This window comes from Salvelinus namaycush, chromosome 7 (genome assembly GCF_016432855.1).
Source record: "Salvelinus namaycush isolate Seneca chromosome 7, SaNama_1.0, whole genome shotgun sequence".
Taxonomy (NCBI): domain Eukaryota; kingdom Metazoa; phylum Chordata; class Actinopteri; order Salmoniformes; family Salmonidae; genus Salvelinus; species Salvelinus namaycush.
The window spans coordinates 49,173,565-49,197,643 of NC_052313.1; the positions used below are offsets into that span (position 1 = coordinate 49,173,565).

The 24,079-nt window shown below is 45.2% G+C and overlaps 1 protein-coding gene across 2 annotated transcripts in view; it reads right to left on the bottom strand.

Annotated features, from left to right (window-relative positions):
- The window catches only part of LOC120051355 (guanine nucleotide-binding protein subunit alpha-11-like), a 36,005-nt gene extending 16,861 nt beyond the window's left edge, over positions 1 to 19,144 (bottom strand). For both annotated transcript variants that reach the window (XM_038998183.1, XM_038998184.1), the window contains exon 1: positions 18,509 to 19,144. In XM_038998183.1, the coding sequence (XP_038854111.1) occupies positions 18,509 to 18,644 (136 nt within the window). In that variant the 5' untranslated portion in view covers positions 18,645 to 19,144. The remainder of the gene's footprint in view (positions 1 to 18,508) is intronic.
- Between the last annotated feature and the right edge of the window lie 4,935 nt (positions 19,145 to 24,079).

The following is a 24,079-nucleotide window of genomic DNA, read 5'->3' on the forward strand; positions in this document are numbered from 1 at the left end:
ATTGCATTTGAAAAAAGTGTGTAAACTGTGTTAAACCTTCAATACATCACTGAAGAGCATAGTATACAGAGCTAGACGGAGAGCGCGAGCGAGACGGAGAGCGAGCGAGACGGAGAGCGGGGGAGAACGAGAAAGCGAGGGAGAGCGAGAAAGCGAGGGAGGGAGTTGTGTTGTGAGTGCCAGGGTGAAGGGGAATCCAGTGAGATCCGTTTCAACGGTGTCATTCTTTAACACAAACAGCTACGACAGCAGCAGACAGCTTCTAACCGAAGGAACCAGATGTTTGTCAGATCTCCACAGTCATGTCCTCCTCCTCAGACCGACACCCCCACCAGCACCACCCAGAGCTCCATTCAACCCAGCCTGCAATGCAGTATCCAGTCGCACACGGTCTCTTTTCACCCCCATGGTCAACTACAAACCATAGGACGGTTTGGGGTTACTATGAAATCCTACTACTGTACGACCACAAGTTAGACTCCCCTCACAGTTTCCACAAAGGAGTGCTTGCTCACTCCCACCTCATGAATTTAAAATCATTGGCTTGGTGTAGGTATGGGCTACAGGGAGTTTCCACTGCCTAAACGTTCCTTCTTTCACCAGTCCTTTCCAATCCATGAAGAGGAATGAATGAGTGCACTTCCGTGAGAAGAGAAAGAATCGTAAACAGAGGAATGGGTTCAAATGAGGCTCTATCCAACCAATGACATACACTGAAAAAAAATTGAAAAAAAGGCAACATGTAAAGTGTTGGTTCCGTGTTTCATGAGCTGAAATAAAAGCTCCCAGAAATGTTCCATTCGCACAAAAAACTTCTCTCTCTCAAATGTGGTCCACAAATGTGTTTCCATCCCTGTTAGTGACCATTTCTCCTTTACCAAGATAGTCCATCCACCTGACAGCTGTGGCATATCAAGAAGCCGATTAAACAGCACAATCATTACACAGGTGCACCTTTTGCTGGGGACAATAAAAAGGCCAATCTATAATGTGCAGTTGTGTCACAACACAATGCCACAGATGTCTCAGGTTGATGGAGCGTGCAATTGGCATACTGACTGCAGGAATGTCCACCAGAGCTGTTGTCAGAGAATTTAATGTTGATTTCTCTACCAATTTTAAATCAATGGCAATTTGAATGCACAAAAATACAGTGACGAGATCCTGAGGACCATTGTGAGGCCATTTTTTTAAGGTATCTGTGACCAGTCGTGAAATCCATAGATTAGGGCCTAATTTATTTATTTTAATTGACTGATTTCCTCATATAAACTGTAACTCAGTACAAATCAATGAAATTGTTGCAAGTTGCGTTTATATTTTTGTTTTCCGTATATAATCCAGGGGAGGCAGGGAATTGGTTCAAACAAAACTGTCACATGACTTGACTGCCAGAAGTAGACCCTTGTCTTTCCAGTAGAAACTTGGGACCCTGCCATATCCTCATCTCCTTTTGCTAATACAAGCCTCTCCAGGGCCCAGCCAGACACCATGCCTTACAAAACAGTACTGAGAACAGATCTAATTGATTACGCTAAACTGTTTATGCTCTCAGATATGTCAAAGGTTCTTTGTCCCAATACTACAGCCATCTGAGAGGGGGGGAGTTATGGAATACGATAATCAGCCATATCATTGGGTGAGATTAAACAACTTGAGCCGCTTGCCTTTTAAAGGAGGGGTGTTCCCCTACAGGCCTACAGTACTGCTGCAACTCTGTTCTCCCTGGTAAATAACTGATCGATTTCTGGCACCAACTGTCCTCACCTGGGTCGTGTTTTGTACGAACGAGACGGAAAGAAACGGCGAGGTACTATCTGAAAGTGTCCGATCAGAAATTCATTTTCTGATGCAGTGGTTTTATGAGAACTCACAACACACACATTTGGCAAAGTAACTATTTTAGCTAGATTTACTTCACCTCGCTGGCTAAACCCTCACTAGCCAAAGGGGCTGCTGGTAACCCATATTTCTCAGCCTCTCTGCACCATATGCACAGAAATACACATATAACCTGAGGCAGGCTAACACCAGGCTACTGCCACATCAATCCCTAAACACAGATCTGCTATATCTGCAAACCGAAAGAGATGGAGAAAGAGATGGAGAGAAAGAAACACCACCACTTACATTCAAGGTTTTTGAAGAGCAGCCATATTTCGGTTGCCATGGCAACCCTCTTCTCTCCTCCTGCATTTTTTTCCCTCTTTCATTCCTAGCAGATAGTAAATATAACTATGCCTCAGGCTCTCTCTCTCCATCTCGCTCTGCTGCTATGTAGAAGGGCCCTGCTCCTCTCTTCAGTCTGTTAGATACAATACTGAGGAGGAGGACGAGGCTGTTTCTAAACAACTGTTGTGCTGCTGCCATGTTGTGTTGCTACCATGTTGTTGTCATGTGGTGTTGCAACCATGTTGTTGTCATGTGGTGTTGCAACCATGCTGTGTTGTCATGTGTAGCTGCCATGCTATGGCGTTGTCTTTGGTCTCTATGGAGTGTTGTGGTCTCGTCGTGATGTGTGTTTTGTCCTATATTTTTAATCCCAGCCCCTGTCCCCGCAGGAGGCCTTTTGGTAGGCCATCATTGTAAATAAGACTTTGTCCTTAACTGACTTGTCTAGTTAAATACAGATTAAATAAAAAATATATACAGTACCAGACAAAAGTTTGGACACGCCTACTCATTTAAGGGTTTTACTTTATTTCTACATTGTGGAATAATAGTGAAGACATCAAAACTATGAAATAACACATATGGAATCATGTAGTAACCATAAAAAGTGTTAAAACAAAATATAATTTAGATTCTTCAAAGTAGCCACCCTTTGTCTTGATGACAACTTTGCACACTCTTGGCATTCTCTCAACCAGCTTCATGAGGAATGCTTTTCCAACAGTCTTAAAGGAGTTCCCACATAAGCTGAGCACTTGTTGGCTGCTTTTCCTTCACTCTGCGCCCCTATTCATCCCAAACCATCTCAATTGGGTTGAGGTTGGGTGATTGTGGAGGCCAGGTCATCTGATGCAGCACTCCATCACTCTCCTTTCTGGTCAAATAGCCCTTACAGAGCCAGGATGTGTGTTGGGTCATTGTCCTGTTGAAAAACAAATGATAGTCCCACTAAGCGCTAACCAGATGGGATTGCATATCGCTGCAGAATGCTGTGGTAGCCATGCTGGTTAAGTGTGCCTTGAATTCTAAATAAGTCACTGATAGTGTCAACAGCAGAGCACCCCCACACCTCCTCCTCCATTCTTCACGGTGAGAACCACACATGCGGAGATCATCCGTTCACCTACTCTGCATCTCACAAAGACAGTTTGGACCAAAGGACAGATTTCCACCGGTCAAATGTCCATTGCTCGTGTTTCTTGGCCCAAGCAAGTCTCTTCTACTTATTGGTGTCCTTTAGTAGTGGTTTCTTTGCAGCAATTGACCCTGAGGGCCTAATTCACGCAGTCTCCTCTGAACAGTTGATGTTGAGATGTGTCTGTTACTTGAACTCTGGGAAGCATTTATTTGGGCTGCAATCTGAGGTGCAGTTAACTCTAATGAACTAATCCTCTGTAGCAAAGGTAAATCTGGGTCTTCCTTTCCTGTGGCGGTACTCATGAGAGAAAGTTTCATCATAGCGCTTGATGGTTTTTGCGACTGCACTTGAAGAAACTTCCAAAGATCTTGAAATGTTCCCGATTGACTGACCTTCATGTCTTAAAGTAATGATGGACTGTCGTTTCTCTTTGCTTATTTGAGCTGTTCTTGCTATAATATGGACTTGGTCTTTTACCAAATAGGGCTATCTTCTGTAAACCCCCCTACCTTGTCACAACACAACTGATTGGCTTAAACACATTATGATGGAAAGAAATTCCACAAATTAACTTTGAACAAGGCACAAGCTGTCATCAAGGCGAAGGGTGGCTACTTTGAAGAATCTCAAATATATTTTGATTTGTTTAACACTTTTTTGGTTACTACATGATTCCATGTATTATTTCATAGTTATTACATAGACAATGTAGAAAATAGTAAAAATAAATAAAAACCCTGGAATGAGTAGGTGTCCAAACTTTTGACTGGTACTGTATATATAAAAGCCACTGCTCTCCCGGGTGGCGCAGTGGTCTAGGGCACTGCATCGCAGTGCTAGCTGCGCCACCAGAGACTCTGGGTTCGCGCCCAGGCTCTGTCGCACCCGGCCGTGACGCACAATTGGCCTAGCGTCGTCCGGGTTAGGCCGGTAGGGATATCCTTGTCTCATCGCACACCAGCGACTCCTGTGGCGTGCCGGGCGCAGTGCGCGCTAACCAAGGGAGCCAGGTGCACGGTGTTTCCTCCGACACATTGGTGCGGCTGGCTTCCGGGTTGGAGGCGCGCTGTGTTAAGAAGCAGTGCGGCTTGGTTGGGTTGTGTTTCGGAGGACGCATGGCTTTCGACCTTCGTCTTTCCCGAGCCCGTACGGGAGTTGTAGCGATGAGACAAGATAGTAATTACTAGCAATTGTAAGGTCAGTTTTGTATTTCCCCTTCACAGTATTGGTATGCAGCCCAAGGAGAGAAGAGGCTGTGTTACAGTACTGGAACACGGCCCGTGTCCTCAGTGAAAGATCAGTCTGAGGTCTGATTTATTTCTCGTGACCCTGTCATAAGATCTCTCCCTCCATCTCGCTTCTGTTCTGTCGCTTCCTCTCCTCTAGAGCACACTACCAGCCTCTGTCTCCCTCCTCTCCCCCAGCACACTCCCGCCTCCTCTCCCCAAGCCCACTCCCGCCTCCCCTCCTCTCTCCCAGCCTCGCCCTTACTCCATCTCTCCTCTCATGCCCCTAATCGTTGTCTTCCTCCCACTCCCCCAGCCCACTCCCGCCTCCCCTTCACCCAGCCTCGCCCTTACTCCATCTCTCCTCTTATGCCCCTAATCGTTGTCTTCCTCCCACTCCCTGAGGCTGGAAATCCATCTCCCCCATTATCATCCACCTCCCCCTTCCCTTCGCCTCTCCCGTCCCTCACTCGCTCATTCTCCTCCCTGTCAAGCATTTGGGATATTCAGAACTAGAATCTGTCCATTCTTTTTTGGTGGCGACCTAGAAAAACGGAGGTCACCTTTTAATAGACCACACTACTGGGTTTGATAACGCTTTCCTTCCCAGTCGGCAAAGAGAGAGAGAGCGAACCAGAGCAACGCTTACATACACACACACACACCTTTTACTAGCTGACACTACTTGGGTCTTTCCAGGCAGCAGCGCGAGAAAGACCGCAGCGCTTAGAAAAACGCCCACGAGGCTACAGCGCAGGGTGAAACACACAGCCCACACACACACGTCTGGTAAAGAGAGGGGTGTATGTGGTAACAGATATGATGGTGGCAAGAGAGCAGAGTAATAGGGGAACCTTGCGCAAAAACCTCAGCAAACAGAAACACACCGTACTGATTTTTAGCGGACACTAAACACCACATTTGAAAATGTTATTGGTAAATGCACACAAATGTTAAAAGTGTTTGTTTAACATACAATTCCTCAGCGAAACAAAAAGCTAGAATGCGGTCAGCAAAAGTTCAACACAACGTCCAGATTTTGAGTAGTGTGTGTATAAATACAGTTGAAGTCAGAAATGTACATACACCTTACCTAAATACATTTAATCTCAGTTTTTCCCAATTCCTGACAATAAATCCTAGTACAAATTCCCTGTTTTAGGTCAGTTAGGATCACCACTTTATTTTAATAATGTGAAATGTCAGAATATTAGTAGAGAGAATTATTTATTTAAGCTTTTATTTCTTTCATCACATTCCCAGTGTGTCAGAAGTTGACATACACTCAATTAGTATTTGGTAGCATTTCCTTTAAATTGTTTAACTTGTGTCAAACGTTTCAGGTGGCCTTCCCCAAGCTTCCCACAATAAGTTGGGTGAATTTTGGCCCATTCCTCCTGACAGAGCTGGTGTAACGGAGTCAGGTTTGTAGGCCTCCTTGCCCGCACACGCATTTTCAGTTCTGCCCACAAATTTTCTATAGGATTGAGGTCAGGGCTTTCTGATGGCCACTCCAATACCTTGACTTTGTTGTCCTTAAGCCATTTTGCCACAACTTGGAAGTATGCTTGGGGTCATTGTCCATTTGGAAGACCCATTTGAGACCAAGCTTTAACGTCCTGACTGATGTCTTGAGATGTTGCGTCAATATACCCACATAATTTCCCTTCCTCATGATGCCATCAATTTTGTGAAGTGCACCAGTCCCTCCTGCAGCAAAGCACCCCCACAACATGATGCTGCCTCAGGGTTGGGATGGTGTTCTCCGGCTTGCAAACCTCCCCCTTTTTCCTCCAAACATAACGATGGTCATTATGGTCAAACAGTTCTATTTTTGTTTCATCAGATCAGAGGACATTTCTCCAAAAAGTACGATCTTTGTCTCCATGTGCAGTTGCAAACCGTAGTCTGGCTTTATGACGGTTTTGGAGCAGTGGCTTCTTCCTTGCTGAGCAGCCTTTCAGGTTATGTCGATATTGGACTCGTTTTACTGTGGATATAGATACATTTGTACCCGTTTCCTCCAGCATCTTCACAAGGTCCTTTGCTGTTGTTCTGGGATTGATTTATACGTTCGCACCAAAGTACGTTCATCTCTAGGAGACAGAACGCGTCTCCTTCCTGAGCTGTATGTGGTCCCGTGGTGTTTATACTTGCGTACTATTGTTTGTATAGATGAACATGGTACCTTCAGGCGTTTGGAAATTTCTCCCAAGGATGAACCAGACTTGTGGAGGTCTACAATTTTTTGTTTCTGAGGTCTTGGCTGATTTCTTTTGATTTTCCCATGATGTCACGCAAAGAGGCACTGAGTTTGAAGGTAGGCCTTGAAATACATCTCCAGGTACACCTCCAATTGACTTAAATTATGTCAATTTGCCTATCAGAAGCTTCTAAAGCCATGATGTCATTTTCTGGAATTTTCCATGCTGTTTAAAGACACAGTCAACTTACTTTATGTAAACTTCTGACCCACTGGAATTGCGATACAGTGAATTATAAGTGAAATAATCTGTCTGTAAACAATTGTTGGAAAAATTACTTGTCATGCATGAAGTAGATGTCCTAACCGACTTGCCAAAACTATAGTTTGTTAACAAATTTGTGGAGTGATTGAAAAACGAGTTTTAATGACTCCAACCTAAGTGTATGTAAACTTACGACTTCAACTGTATGTTATTTCATAGTTTTGATGTCTTTATTTTTTACTATTTTCTACATTGTAGAATAATAATTAAGAAAAACCCTTCAATGAGTAGGTGTGTCCAAACTTGACTGGTACTGTACATAGTAAAGACACTGAAACACAACAAACCAGACCAAAGTCTGCACCTGCAGACACAACCTGTAATATCTCAGAATGGATTTCCTCTGCTGACAGTTCAGTGCAATTTAACTACTTTTCTAATAAGTTCAATACACGTAAATAATTTAACTAAAATCGGTTTGTTTTTTTATTCCGTTTCTAAGTCTGGATTCTGTTTTAATAGGACCCTACCTGGTGATTTACGTGTGTGTGTATATATTATATAAGTGTGTTTGCAAATCCAGAGGTAGCCATTTGCATTGTGGTAAATCAGACTGCTGATAACAGGTTAGGTGAGGTTAACCAGTGGTGAACTGTGGTTGATTATCTGTGTAGTTCATTTCTGGACTTCCCCACTGTGGGATGGGAACGTGATCATAGACCGTGTCGATGCGGCCCAAGCTTCGTCTACAATGCCTCACACCTAACAACAAACAACTATTTCTTAGTGTCTTGGGATTTTTTTATTTGTTTTTCCCCATTATGTTTTTGTTGTACCCTGAACCTGTTGTGGAAACGTGGGTGTGTGTGTACTACTTTAGAAAGGAGAATAAATAATGGACTATTCAGCTAATCATTGTACAGAGACATTTGGAGCGAAGAGACAAACACAAAAGCATGCCTGCTGGGCGATCCAAAGTATACGTATCTCTCTGGCAGCATTTAGGACACACACACACACACACAGAGAGTAGCAGCCAAGGCAGCCCTAAGGCATACAACACACACCAGCTGCCTACCAACTGAGGTTATAGAGATCCTGTGGTCAGCCGCAGGCCAGTCAATGTTACCTTCGCTGTGACGCCCCACTTCCCTTAGTTGGCCTACCTAAACACACACACACCCACCCGTATACCCACGCTTAGGGTAAGAAGGGGGAACAAACGTATGTACCAGTGAATCACTTCCGTTCTGACATCAACAGGGGGAAGGGAGGGGATATAAAGAGACAGAAAAAGGGAATGATGAGAGAGGGGGTGCAGAGAAAGAGGGATACAGAGAGAGGGGGAGAAAGAGACGTGGGGGTCTGACCACTGGGGTATAAGAACTGGAGACTGCGTCCAAGACGTACGCCTCGTTGTTTTCAAGGTAATCTACTCACGTTCGCCAATTCATGGACCGTCTATATCCGGGTTGCATCCGGTTTATACAGACCAGCATCACATGTGCACTACCACTCAGTGCGCACAGAGCAGAGCAAGCAGCAACATCAAGTTATCCAAAAATATGGCAGACATTGCATGAATATAAAAACGTTAATATCTTTGGCTGTAAGTGCTAAATTATATTACGTTTATTTAAAAAATTTCGGCCTCAGCTACAATTATTTGACTAATTCCGATTTTTATGGCACAAATGTGATGACTAAAAGGGTCTTATTAGCAGGCCTGGAATTTCTTAGTGGCAAGGCCATTTGGCCTTCAAGAGGAGCCCAGTGTGCCAGGGCACCAAAGCCACCTGCTAGGGCACCAAGGCCATTAACCAAAATAGTCTATTTAAATTGATATAGATATATTTTTACTAAAATTTGTTTTTTTTTTTATTCCGTTTCTACATCTGGATTCCGTTTTTATAGGGCCCTACCTGGTGATTTACGCGTGTGTGTATGCATGCGTGCCTGCGTGTATATCACACACACACACACACATACAGTTGAAGTCGGAAGTTTACATACACCTTAGACAAATACATTTAAACTCAGTTTTTCACAATTCCTGACATTTAATCCGAGTAACAATTCCCTGTCTTAGGTCAATTAGGATCACCACTATTTTAAGAATGTGAAATGTCAGAATAATAGTAGAGAGAATGATTTATTTCAGCTTTTATTTCTTTCATCACATTCCCAGTGGGTCAGAAGTTTATATACACTCAATTAGTACTTGGTAGCATTGCCTTTAAATTGTTTAACTTGGATGAAATGTTTTGGGTAGCCTTCCACAAGCTTCCCACAATAAGTTGGGTGAATTTTGGCCCATTCCTCCTGACAGAGCTGGTGTAACTGAGTCAGGTTTGTAGGCCTCCTTGTTCACACATGCTTTTTCAGTTCTGCCCACAAATTTTCTATAGGATTGAGGTCAGGGCTTTGTGATGGCCACTCCAATACCTTGACTTTGTTGTCCTTAAGCCATTTTGCCACAACTTTGGAAGTATGCTTGGGATCATTGTCCATTTAGAAGACCCATTTGCGACCAAGCTTGAACTTCCTGACTGATGTCTTGAGATGTTGCTTCAATATATCCACATCATTTCACTTCCTCATGATACCATCTATTTGGGAAGTGCACCAGTCCCTCCTGCAGCAAAGCACCCCCACAACATGATGCTGCCTCCCCCGTGCTTCACGGTTAGTATGGTGTTCTCCGGCTTGCAAGCCTCCCCTTTTTTCCTCCAAACATAACGATGGTCATTATGGCCAAACAGTTCTATTTTTGTTTCATCAGATCAGAGGACATTTCTCCAAAAAGTACGATCTTTGTCCCCATGTGCAGTTCCAAAAGGTTAGTATGGCTTTTTTATGGCGGAGCAGTGGCTTCTTCCTTGCTGAGCAGCCTTTCAGGTTATGTCAATATTGGACTCGTTTTACTGTGGATATAGATACTTTTGTACCTGTTTCCTCCAGCATCTTCACAAGGTCCTTTGCTGTTGTTCTGGGATTGATTTGCACTATTCGCACCAAAGTACGTTCATATCTAGGAGACAGAACGTGTCTCCTTCCGGAGCGGTATGACGGCTGCGTGGTCACTTGGTGTTTATACCTGCGTACTATTGTTTGTACAGATGAATGTGGCACCTTCAGGCGTTCAGAAATTGCTCCCAAGGATGAACCAGACTTGTGGAGGTCTACATCCCATGATGTCAAGCAAGGAGGCACTGAGTTTGAAGGTAGGCCTTGAAATACATCCAAAGGTACACCTCCAATTGACTCAAATGATGTCAATTGGCCCATCAGAATCTTCTAAAGCCATGACATCATTTTCTGGAATTTCCCAAGCTGTTTAAAGGCACAGTCAACTCAGTGTATGTAAACTTCTGACCCACTGGAATTGTGATACAGTGAATTATAAGTGAAATAATCTTTCTGTAAACAATTGTTGGAAAAATTACTTGTGTCATGCACAAAGTAGATGTTCTAACCGACTTGCCAAAACAAACTATAGTTTAAACAGGAAATGTGTAGAGTGGCTGAAAAACTAGTTTTAATGACTACAACTTAAGTGTATGTAAACTTCCAACTTCAACCATATATATATATATATATATATATATATATATATATATATATATATATATATATATATATACTGTATATATAAGTGTTTGCAAATCCAGAGATAGACATTTGCATTGTGGTAAAGAAGACCGCTGATAACAGGTTATTTGTGCATCGGAATTCAGATAATGGCCCGCGGCTGAATCCCTGATGAGTCCGTCTTCACTTGTAGTCTACCCGGCGACGCCGGTGAGAAGGACCCAATCAAGTGACAGGCATGGGTTAATAAGAATTGAATTATCTGAGAAAGACATGTGAGCGAGAGGTGCTTCGGAGCATGGCGATTGGTAGCTGGGAGAAGCGAAGAATAATTATTGTATTCAGCGCAAGGGCACAATGGCCACTTTGGCTGCAAGGCATGGATTTTTTTAGGAGGCATTACGGCCATGTCCGTCGATGCCGCCGGGAAATTCGAGAGCTGCTTATTAGGAATTTTCGAATCTGACTTCTCTATGTGGCAAATATCTTTCTGGGCTGGGTGTCAGTTAAACTGCAGTACCGAAGCAAAACTGTAGGAGCAGTCGAAACCGTGCTTCTAGAACGGAACCTTGGCCCCTTGGGACTGACAATGGGGTAGTAAATTGGCCAGTTTCCCCCTCTACCCTCACAAGGCTCAAAACTGCGACAAAAAAACACACTTGCATTTGCAACCATTTGGCTTGGCAGTACGATACAAATTTTTTATTGGTCGCAAGTTATTTCTTTTTTAGCTGGTCACGTTAGTCTTTGGTTCACATTTAGCTTTTCAAAACAGCAATGGTAAACCAGGTATTCAAAAAGTTTGGTCCGAAGTCTTGGTTGAATCTTCACGATGCGCAATTCAGTCATCATGCACTGTTTGAATTAACTTTTTTGTTGTTGTAATTTTTACCCACTATTTCTCCCCAATTTTTGTGATTACGATTTTGTCTCGTCGCTGAAACTCCCCAACGAGAGAGGCGAAGGCCGAGTCATGCGTCTTCCGAAACATGACCCACCAAACCGCGCTTCTTAACACCCGCTCACTTAACCCTGAAGCCAGCAGCAATGTGTCGGAGGAAGCACCGCTCAACTGAGGACCGAAGTCAGCCTGCAGGCGCCCGGCCCGCCAAAAGGAGTCGCTAGAGCACGATGAGCCAAGTAAAGCACCCCAACCTGGCCAAACCCTCCCAACCCGGACAATGCTGGGCAATTGTGGCCGGCTGTGGGATCGAACTCCAGGCTGTAGTGACTACGCAGCACGCATTAGACCGCCACTTGGGAGGCTGAATGAACATTTCTAAAGGCATTCCCCCAAAAAACTTCAGAATTAAAATGTTGACTGCAAAGTAGGTCTACCTGGAAGAATGATTTCATGATGATTTGTACCAATCGCGGGACATTTGTTTAGCAAACTGCCATCACATGTAGCCTACACTGTACATTGTAGCCTAGAGTAAAAAAAACGACTTGCCAAACAATGGTCTCTTGCTAGTTTACACAAATTAAAGGGCAACTACACCCTCCAATGTTGCTTTTGTTCTCCTGATGTGGTTTAAGCATTGTCGTGGACTTAAATACAGAAATGTAATGTTATTTTCTATAAAAGGTGACAGAGAGAACCTGAAAAAAACTAGGATAACTCAGAAGCCTGGAAAAATAAAACTGCGAACTGGATTTTATAGGACCCTACAAAGTAACTTCAAAAATCTTTAACATTAACACCCTTTTTGAGATTAAATAAAATCTTTGCACCATTTTTTCCCTCCAAACAATCAATATAAATGATATTGTCAAGTTAAAATGTAATGTCTTTGTGTATGGAGGGTAGGTCATTATAGACTATAGGCTACTTGCTCAGCCCACAAACGAAAGATAACATTTAAATTATGCGTGCATCATCCGCTTTCCCTAGTCAGTATTCTTTTAAATTTGGGCCAGTAGCATTGTTGGCACTGGCCCGGTGTGCCACTGGCAAATGTACCTGAATGTCAAGCTCTGCAAGGGCATGCTAATATAAAAGACAGCTAGTCATTATTAGGTTCTGTATGGAATGCAGGCACATTATGAGACTCAGGTCATTATCGCTGAGCAGTGGTGAAAAACCGGGATGACCAAATCATGTGCTGGTGCCATCAACTGAAAACGTTGGGAGCACCAGAGCCGCCAGAATAAAAGTTAGTCTAGAACTCTGCCTCATAACCCCCCTACATCTCCAGAGAGAAATGCATGACCCCGTTTGGGCTGTGTGTGCGTGGTGTTCCATGAGGATTGGCGGCTGTGGGACACACACTCGATTAAAATCCTCTTCATTAACAAGGTGAGCACCTGGGAAAGTATTTATAGGCTGGCTTCTGAGTGTGTGTGTGTGTGTGTGTGTGTGTGTGTGTGTGTGTGTGTGTGTGTGTGTGTGTGTGTGTGTGTGTGTGTGTGTGTGTGTGTGTGTGTGTGTGTGTGTGTGTGTGTTCGTCGGACTGTGTACCAGCCAGTGGGTCAGAATCATAGAAAAAGTTTGTTGAACCTGAACACCGTGTTGATGGCCACTATAAAATTATACAATTTTTTTGTAATAGCATTTATGTAATGCAAGTCAGATCATTATCCCTAAACCTGACCCTTGGCACGGAGGGATTTAACACACACACACACATAGGGCTGTCAAAACTAGCTCAAGAAGCATGACAACATTCCCTTATATGACCAAAATAATGAGAGAACACCTGAGTCTTTTCTCCTCCAGGCTATTTCTGCTCTGACCGTCACCAGGGTTTAGAACTAAACCCATCAACCTGCCCCTGGCTAGTGAGTGACCACCCAAATCGAACTTCATCTGAGCTAGTTTATTCTCCACTGGGAGAGTCTAAGCCCTGCTAGCCCGACATGGATAACCCTCCCATTTGGAGCGAAGCAGCAGGGCAAGAAAGTGACTGAGTAGGCAGCAGTTCATTTAGCCAACAGCCCAGGTCACCCAGGCCACAGATACACAGCCCCAAGTCAGGCTACAGCAGCCACCAGCCCAGCCAGCCAGCCAACAAAGCTCCAAGTCATGCTGCAGCAGCCCCCAGCCCAGCCAACACAGCCCCAATTCAGGCAACAGCTGCCCCCTGCCCAGCCAGCCAGTCCCAAGTCATGCTGCAGCAGCCCCCAGCCCAGCCAACACAGCCCCAATTCAGGCAACAGCTGCCCCCTGCCCAGCCAGCCAGTCCCAAGTCAAGCTGCAGCAGCCCCCAGCCCAGCCAGCCAACACAACCCCAATTCAGGCAACAGCTGCCCCTAGCCAAGCCAGCCCCAAGTCAAGCTGCAGCAGCCCCCAATCCAGTCAGCCCCAAGTCAAGCTACAGCAGCCCCCAATCCAGTCAGCCCCAAGTCAAGCTACAGCAGCCCCGATCCCAGCCAGCCAGCACAACCCCAAGCCCAGCAATAGCAGCCCAAGCCAGCAAGCCCCAAGTCAAGCTACAGCAGCCCCCAGCCCAGCCAGCCAGTCCCTAGTCAAGTTACAGCAGCCCCCAGCCCAGCCAGCCAACACAACCCCAATTCAGGCAACAGCTGCCCCTAGCCAAGCCAGCCCCAAGTCAAGCTGCAGCAGCCCCCAATCCAGTCAGCCCCAAGTCAAGCTACAGCAGCCCCCAATCCAGTCAGCCCCAAGTCAAGCTACAGCAGCCCCGATCCCAGCCAGCCAGCACAACCCCAAGCCCAGCAATAGCAGCCCAAGCCAGCAAGCCCCAAGTCAAGCTACAGCAGCCCCCAGCCCAGCCAGCCAGTCCCTAGTCAAGTTACAGCAGCCCCCAGCCCAGCCAGCCAACACAACCCCAATTCAGGCAACAGCTGCCCCTAGCCAAGCCAGCCCCAAGTCAAGCTGCAGCAGCCCCCAATCCAGTCAGCCCCAAGTCAAGCTACAGCAGCCCCCTATCCAGTCAGCCCCAAGTCAAGCTACAGCAGCCCCCAATCCAGTCAGCCCCAAGTCAAGCTACAGCAGCCCCCAATCCCAGCCAGCCAGCACAGCACAGCCCCAAGCCCAGCAATAGCAGCCCAAGCCAGCAAGCCCCAAGTCAAGCTACAGCAGCCACCAGCCGAGCCAGCCTAGAGCCCTCTATGTTTTGACCAAGTAGAGAAAGACACCATGGCTGGTCCTATGGCCTGATATTGCCCTCAGGAGAACATGTTACAGAGGAGAGGGGGGGGGGGGGGGGGGGGGGGGGGGGGTAGAGAGTGAGTGAGGTCTCCATGGCCTGTCCTATCTTTAGGCATCAAAACTCAACTCTGGTCATACAAGCACTTCATACTCCAACCAACCGAGCCATAGGAAACCACAGTATTTGCATGTACAATCAACTCCTGATAAATGCAACAGCTTGGGACTGTGGTACTCGTAACATCATGCAATGAACAGGAGAGTGTAGAACTATGAAGCATTTAAAAACAAGGTAATTGACCTGGAAAACCACGCACAGCCCTAGTGAGACGTGTGATTAATAGGAGTCAGTGACATATCAGTCTAAGCTTTATCCATGTTTAACAAAGCCTATTATAGACAAGGACTAATCCTTCTTTACACCTCCTTATCCCTGCTCAGACACAAATACACAGCCTTAACTCACTTAGAATAGTCTGTTTACAGCATGACTGGTCACACAGAGGCACAGGCACACACTGCCTCTCACAGAAGTCCCACTGACTGACTAACATCTAAGAATCTGATACAGGAAGTAAACTTCTCCACTGACCCCTGATCAGGACTAGCCTGGTCTTTACATGCTTTAGTTCCTGCAGAACTAGTACTGGCTTTAGTTCCAGCCCTGGTCCTAGACTCACACAGCATTGCATCACAAGAGTAGGAATAGTCAGTAGGTATAAACAGAGATAAATTGATGATAAAGTGAGCAGTCCCAACCCACACATCCATCCTCTCTGTGCTCCACTCTGAAGCAGTAGAATTGAGAAATGGAAGTGGGGAACAGTAATCCAACTGCGCCTACTCTGTGTACACACACCAAAAATATAAAACGCAATATGCAAGAATTTCTAAGATTTTACTGAGTTACTGTTCAAAGAAAATCAATCAATGGAAATAAATTAATCAGGCCCTAATCTATAGAATTCACATTACTGTGAATGCAGATATGCATCTGTTGGTCACAGATACCTTTAAAAAAAAAGTAGGGGAGGGGGATCAGAAAACCAATCTGGTTTCACGACCATTTGTCTCATGCAGAGCGACATCTCCTTCACATAGAGTTGATCAGGCTGTTGATTGTGGCCTGTGGAATGTTGTCCCACTCTTCAATGGCTGTGTGAAGTTGTTGGATATTGGCGGGAACTGGAACACGCTGTCGTACACGCCAATCCAGAGCATTCCAAACATGCTCAATGGGTGACATGTCTGGTGAGTATGCAGGCCATGGAAGAACTGGGACATTTTCAGCTTCCAGGAATTGTGTATCGATCCTTGCAACATTGGGCCATGCATTATCATGCTGAAACATGGTGATAGCGCCAGATGAATGGCATGAGGATCTCATCATGGTATCTCTGTGCAATCAAATTGTCATTGCTTAAATTAAATTGTGCTCATTGTCCATAGCTTATGCCTGTCTATACCATAACCCCACTGCTACCATGGAGCACTCTGACATTGACATCAGCAAACCGCTTGCCCCACACTACACCATATACCACTGTCTGCATATCTGCCCGGTACAGTTGAAACCGGGATTCATCCATGAAGAGCACACTTCTCAAGCGTACCAGTGGCCATTAAAGGTGAGAATTTGCCCACTGAAGTCAGTTACGATACCGAACTGCAATTAGGTCAAGACCCTGGTGAGGACGACGAGAATCCAGATGAGCTTCCCTGACATGGTTTCTGACAGTTTGTGCAGAAATTCTTTGGTTGTGCAAACCCAGTTTCATCAGCTGTCCAAGTGGCTGAAGAAGCCGGATGTGGAGGTCCTCGGCTTGCGTGGTTACACATGGTCTGCGGTTGTGAGGCCGGTTGGATGTAATGCCAAACTCTCTAAAACGACATTGGAGGCAGCTTACGGTATAGAAATGAACATTAAATTATCTGGCAACAGCTCTGGTGGACATTCCTTCAGTCAGCATGCCAACTGCACACTCCCTCAAAACTTGAGACATCTGTATCATTGTGTTGTGTGAGAAAACTGCACATCTTAGTGGCCTTTTATTGCCCCCAGCACAAGGTGCACCTGTGTAATGATCATGCTGTTTAATTAGGTTATTGATATGCCACACATGTCAGGTGGATGGATTATCTTGGCAAAAGGAGAAATAGTCACTAACAGAGATGAAAACAAATTTGTGCACAGAATGAGAAATAAGCTTTTTGTGCGTATGAAACATTTCGGAGATCTTTTATTTCAGCTCATGAAACCAACATTTTACATGTTGCGTTAATATTTTTGTTCAGTGTGACAGCTATATATTATTTTCTTCATGACCTAGGCCTAGTATGCTCCCCACAGGTTCAAGTCAAGAATACAATACAGTAGGATATAATGTGATAAAATAGGGGGAAAAATGACTAAATAGCCTACAATAGAATAGTGTGTCTCTGTGTGGTTTGGCCTACTTCTCAGAACTGAGCCAGGGTCCACAGGGAAACGACTGGAGAGAGGGGCAATCACACGTGTCAGACAACCTGGGATATGTTTTGTAAGTGTGAAACGGGAGCAAACGTTTCTGAAACAGAGGTAGTCTACTACCCGAAATGAACTTGTCCAATAGAAACACAATGTAACTTTTTAATGTCTAGAAGACTGGTAGATGCTGGCAATCTAAGGCCAGTTATTTTTCTCCTGTGCCTAAGGTTAGGATTTAGGAACGCCAAACTGATCCTAGAGACCTGTGTCTTAAAACAACTTCTACTGCCAGGAGATTTAAAAGAGTTACTGCTGATTTTGCCTCCATGCTCTTCATCGTGGGGGTCTGTAAAAGCACAGAGACACATATACAGACACACACAAGTATCTTCATGCTTCTGACTGATGTTGAGAAGCTGCACCCAATGTTTCATATATACATTTAATTCAAAGAGCACACCAGAACTCTTTCCCATATAGAGCCTAGGCCTAGCTATAGGAATTGCATCTGCCAGGTTGTGTAATGTGTGACCCCCTAGTCCTATTCATCCTTTCAGCTCACCTGTATTCTTTATTTAGCAGTACAACTGTTACAATCTATCACCTTCCAATGGATCATTCATTTGGCTGGGGTTAACATAAAAATAGCCAGGAGGGATCTGTTTTCTGCAATACAGTACCACTAACATGACCATATATGCTTAAATTATTTTCACCATCAGATTCATTCTGAAATTGACCTCTCCAGTCCTTGTAGTAATAGTAGAACTTGGTTATAACAATATGGTGACACTAACGTTACTCATCTAATAATACATAGTTAGCATAACCACTTGATTTGATTACGAACCATTCCCCCGTTCTAAGAATTAAATTGAAGCCTAGCCCTTAGCTAGCTAACCGTCCATAGACTAATTGACTAGTTAAACCAGGGGTGAGTGGATGGTAAGCAAGATACAGTTAGCTAGCTAGCAAGCAATGACAGCAAATAGCTAGATGCCAACGTTAGGTAGCTAGTTGGTTAGCAAGCACTAGTAGCACCAACACCAACAACTAAAGTGACCAGATGTTGGCCAAGTGGCTTGGTGATTTGGCTAGCATCAGGAGGTAGCTACCTACCTACCCATCTGACTAGCTAACAAACTCGTTTATTAACCAAATACATACCTAGCTAGCTAACGTTAACTAACTAATACATATTGACTGGTTAGCTAACATTAGCTAGCTTGGGGAGGGGGGGAGGCCTGAAGCTTGCTAAATTGATATTTCACAAAACGGCAACTAGCTAACTATGGTTCAAAGAATCCCCAAAATATGAATGACAGTTTGAGTTACCGAGAAGGAGTAATTTCAGTTCTCTCCTCGAGTCCCGCTTGTCTCGCCGGAGTTGTTTGTCTATCTCCGCATTGATTCGTTTCGATTCCTTCGCCTCTTCGCTCAGGCAGCAAGCCATCATCGACTCCAAAGTCATACCTCCTGGTTTTGGCAACCCGCGGGTTAGAATGGACTAGCTGGACTTCGGTTGGATGGGTTAACTTTAGCTAGGTATCTAATATCCCGATCCTCGCTTCTAATGTCTTGCGAAGAGGTGGACTGAGGGGTCTTGGATGGGAATGGGGGAGGGGAGCTAGGGGCCTCGCTGTCAAGTTGTCCCCAACCGAGAACTGTCCGACTTCACCCGTGTACAGATCTCAGCAAATCACGGGAGGATCGGCGAAGAGGGGGCAGTGTCGATGCGAGGGGGTGTGTTGAGGGCCTCACTCCGTTGATGCGCGCTACAAGCCTTGTTTAGATTTCTCACGTTAGCTAGCTAACGTTAGTTGGACAACTAGCTAGCTACCTGGCTAGCTAACTATCCCTATTACCCGCCTCGATTGCGATACCCCCTGTTCACTGACTGGGTTCGTGCGTCCCTGGCATGACAACGAACGAACCTAACTGCACTGTCGCGACATCCAACAAGCTAACGTAGCCAACTGTCCGCCTTCTCAGAGCTGTCCGCCCCCTAGCTAGAGCCAAGCCACAATTGTCAATAAAATGCACACGAAGCATCCATATGACCAGTCTTGCAATGGCACAGTCACCGCTTCCCAACAAATGTTCGTCCTCTTTTTCTATCCAACTAAACGCTAGCTAGGTTCCAGCGTTATGTCTCGATAGCTGAACGGCTTCGCGATGTGTCAGAGCTGTGATGCTGGCAAACCGAGAAATGACCATTCCCCAGTCAGATTTGGCTGACTAGCTAGCAGTGCAGCATTCGATTGAATCTCGCATCATTTTTGGCGCAGTTATCGAGCTATCTGACGTTAGATTGCTAATACATTTCCTATGAAAACACAGCCGCTAGTTAAATAAACAGAAAACAAAATGCGTATTGATGGCCTTCGTCCAAGAAGATGGATCCATCACTCGCTAGCAACTAGCAGTTCCATTTATTAGCAGATCGTTGCGCTTCTGTTGAAAACCGTGGGCATGGCACACTTTAGATTGATGCCAGGAGGGTACTAGGCAACCAAAGTGAGTGACAGTGGGTTTGCACGTTACATGGACAGGAAAAGGGGCGGGACGTCTTTTAATTCTGGATGTGGATTCTGAGAACCACTCAAGTTAGGTCGATGCATACAAGGAACGGCACACATAGAATACAGCTAAAAATCAACGACAAATAATTCCGATTTTTTGCCATATTTCCTTATGAGTTCATAATAGATCTATTTAGGGTGATTACCGGTATTGGTTTTTCAATGGCACAGGGATCAACGGATTAATATTGCAGTTCCCACCCACTAATGATCTGCGGGTTTGCACTGCAAATGCACGCAATTAGATGATGGAGTTTATGGACGTTAGGAGCCCCCCCAAGAACAATGTCTAATTGCTGATACAAAAAAGCAACATTCGCACATTGCATGTCACCATTAATATCCGCACTATGAGGAGATTTGATGTAAGGTTCCTCTTTTTAATTCACCTGCACATTAATTTTCTCTGCTGTTCTTTTTCGTACAATCCATTATGTACAATGACACTACATATTATTTGAATAATGCAAGATTTTAAATCACAACAGTTTTAAAAATGACATTCAGTAGCAAAAGGTTTTTCAATAGTTGTTCATTCTGAAAAAAAATATTAATTGGAATATAATATTGGAATATAACTAATAACATTGAAATATAACGTTTAATAACAATAACTCATAACTAATTCATTCAGTGTAACATTGATGTGGCAACTCTTATGCTCTGCTATTGCACGATTCTAATTTGTACATAGGTCACAAATAAAGCTATCCCCAGTAATAGTGGAGCACAACTCATAAGCCCACCTGTGACTAAAAACGGGGAGAGATGCCAATTGAAATGCTCTCTCTTAAAAATGTAGCTAGCTATCAAGCTAAATCAAATCGTATTTCTCACATGCACCAAATAGACCTTACTGTGCAATACTTACTTAAAAAGTAACACAATAAAATAACAATAACGAGGCTATATACAGGCGGGTACCAGAACCGGGTCAATGTGCGGGGGTACAGGTTATTCAAGGTAATTTGTACATGTAGGCCCCAGTGATGTACTGGGCTGTATGCCCTACCCTCTGTAGCGCCTTACGGTCGGATGCCGAGCAGTTGCTATACCAGGGGGTGATGCAACCGGTCAGGATGCTCTCGATGGTGCAGCTGTATAACTTTTTGAGGATCTAGGAACACATGCCAAATCTTATCAGGTCCCTGAGGGGGAAAAGGCCTTCTTCACGACTTTCTTGATGTGTTTGAACCATGATAGTTTGCTGGTGATGTTGACACCAAGGAACTTGAAACTCTTGACCCGCTCCACTACAGCCCCGTCAATGTGACGGCCCTCCTTTTCCTGTAGTCCACGATAATCTCCTTTCTCTTGCTCACGTTGAAAGAGAGGTTGTTGTCTTGGCACCACACTGCCAGATCCCTGACCTCCTCCCTATAGGCTATCTCATCGTTGTCGGTGATCAGGCCTACCACCATTGTGTTGTCAGCAAACTTAATGATGGTATTGGAGTCGTGCTTGGCCACGCAGTCGTGGGTGAATGGGGAGTACAGGAGGGGACTAAGCACACACCCCTGAGCGGCCCCCGTGTTGAGGATCAGAGTGGCAGATGTGTTGTTGCCTACCCTTACCACCTGGGTGCGGCCCGTCAGGAAGTCCAGGATCCAGTTGCAGAGGGAGGTGTTTAGTCCCAGGGTCCTTAGCTTAGTGATGAGCTTTGTGGGCGCTATGATGTTGAACGCTGAGCTTTAGTCAATGAACATCATTCTCACATAGGTGTTCCTTTTGTCCAGGTGGGAAAGGGCAGTGTAGAGTGCGATTGAGACTGCGTCATCTGTAGATCTGTTAGGGCGGTGTGCGAATTGGAGTGGGTCTAGGGTTTCCAGGATGATGGTGTTGATGTGAGCCATGACCAGCCTTTCAAAGCACTTCATGGCTACCGACGTGAGTGCTACGGGGCGATAGTCATTTAGGCAGGTTACCTTAGTGTTCTTGGGCACAGGCACTATGGTGGTCTGCTTGAAACATGTAGGTATTAAATACTCGGACAGGGAGAGGTTGAAAATGTCAGTGAAGACACTTGCCAGTTGGTCCGCGCATGCTCTGAGTACACATCCTGGTAATCCGTCTGGCCCCGCAGCCTTGTGAATGTTGACCTGTTTAAAGGGTCTTACTCAGATCATCTACGGAGAGCGTTATCACACAGTCGTCCATAACAGCTGGTTCTCTCATGCATGCTTCAGTGTTGCTTTCCTCGAAGCAAGCATAAAAGGCATTTAGCCCATATGGTAGGCTCGCGTCACTGGGCAGCTCGCGCCTGGTTTTCCTTTTTTAGTCTGTAATAGTTTGCAAGCCCTGCCACCTCCGACGAGCATCATAGCTGGTGTAGTAGGATTCAAACATCGTCCTGTATGAATACTTTGCCTGTTTGATGGTTCGTCTGAGGGCATAGCAGGATTTCATATAAGCATCCGGATAGGTATCCTGCTCATTGAAAGCAGCAGCTCTAGCCTTTAGCTCTGTGCGGATGTTGCCTGTAATCGATAGCTTCTGGTTGGGATATGTACATACGGACACTGTAGGGACGACGTTGTCGATGCACTTATTGACAAACCCGGTGACCGAGGTGGTATACTCCTCAATGCCATTGGATGAATCCCGGAAACATATTACAGTCTGTGCTATCAACACAGTCCTGTAGCGTAGCATCCGCGTCATCTGACCACTTCTGTATTGAGCGAGTCACTGGTACATCCTGCTTTAGTTTTTGCTTGTAAGCAGGAATCAGGAGGATATAATTTTGTCAGATTTGCCAAATGGAGGGCGAGGGAAAACGTTGTATGGGTCTCTGTGGGTGGAGTAAAGGTGGTCTAGAGTTTTTTCCTCTGGTTGCACGTGACATGTTGGTAGAAAGGAGTTCAAACGGATTTAAGTTTGCCTGCATTAAAGTCCCCGGCCACTAGGAGCGCCGCTTCCGGATGAGCATTTTCTTGTTTGCTTATGGCCTTATACAGTTCGTTGAATGTAGTCTTAGTGCCAGCATCGGTTTGTGGTGGTAAATAGACAGCTACAAAAAAATATTTAATGAAAACTCTCTTGGTACGTTGAGGGAGAGTGTGGTCTACAGCTTATCATCATGAGGTACTGTACCCCAGACGAGCAATACCTCGATACTTCCTTAATATTAGACATCGCGCACCAGCTGTTATTGACAAATAGACACACAGCACCACCCCTCGTCTTACCGGACGTAGCAGTTCTGTCCTGCCGATGCACGGAAAAACCAGCCAACTGTATATTATCTGCGTCGTCATTCAAACATGACTCTGTGAAACATAAGACATTACCGTTTTTAATATCCAGTTGGTAGGATAGTTTCGAATGGAGCTCATCCAGTTTATTTTCCAGTGATTGCACGTTGGTCAATAGAACAGATGGTAGAGGGTGTCTTCACTGACATTTTCAACTTCTCCCTGTCTGAGTCTGTAATACCTACATGTTTCAAGGAGACCACCATAGTCCCTGTGCCCAAGAACACTAAGGTAACCTGCCTAAATGACTACCGACCCGTAGCACTCACGTCTGTAGCCATGAAATGCTTTGAAAGGCTGGTCATGGCTCACATCAATACCATTATCCCCGAAACACTAGACCCACTCCAATTTGCATACCGCACCATCAGATCCACAGATTTTGCCATTTCTATTGCACTCCACACTGCCCTTTCACACCTGGACAAAAGGAACACCTATGTGAGAATGCTATTCATTGGCTACAGCTCAGCGTTAAACACCATAGTGCCTCAAAGCTCATCACTAAGCTAAGGACCCTGGGACTAAACACCTCCCTCTGCAACTGGATCCTGGACTTCCTGACAGGCCGCCCCCAGGTGGTAAGGGTAGGTAACAACACATTCCCCACGCTGTTCCTCAACACGGGGGCTCCTCGGGTGCGTGCTCAGTCCCCTCCTGTAATCCCTGTTCACTCATGACTGCACGGCCAGGCACGACTCCAACACCATTATCAAGTTTTCACAACAGTGGTAGGCCTGATAACTGACAACAATGAGACAGCCTATAGGGAGGTGACCGTATGGTGCAAGGACAACAACCTCTCCCTCAACGTAATCAAGACAAAAGGAGATGATTGTGGACTACAGGAAAAGGAAGACCGAGCATGCCCCCATTCTCATCGACGGGTCTGTAGTGGAGCAGGTTGAGAGCTTCAAGTTCCTTGGCGTCCACATCACCAACAAACTAACATGGTCCAAGCACACCAAGACAGTCGTGAAGAGGGCACAACAAAACCTATTCCCCCTCAGGAGACTGAAAAGATTTGGCATGGGTCCCCAGACCCTCAAAATGTTTTACAGCTGCACCAT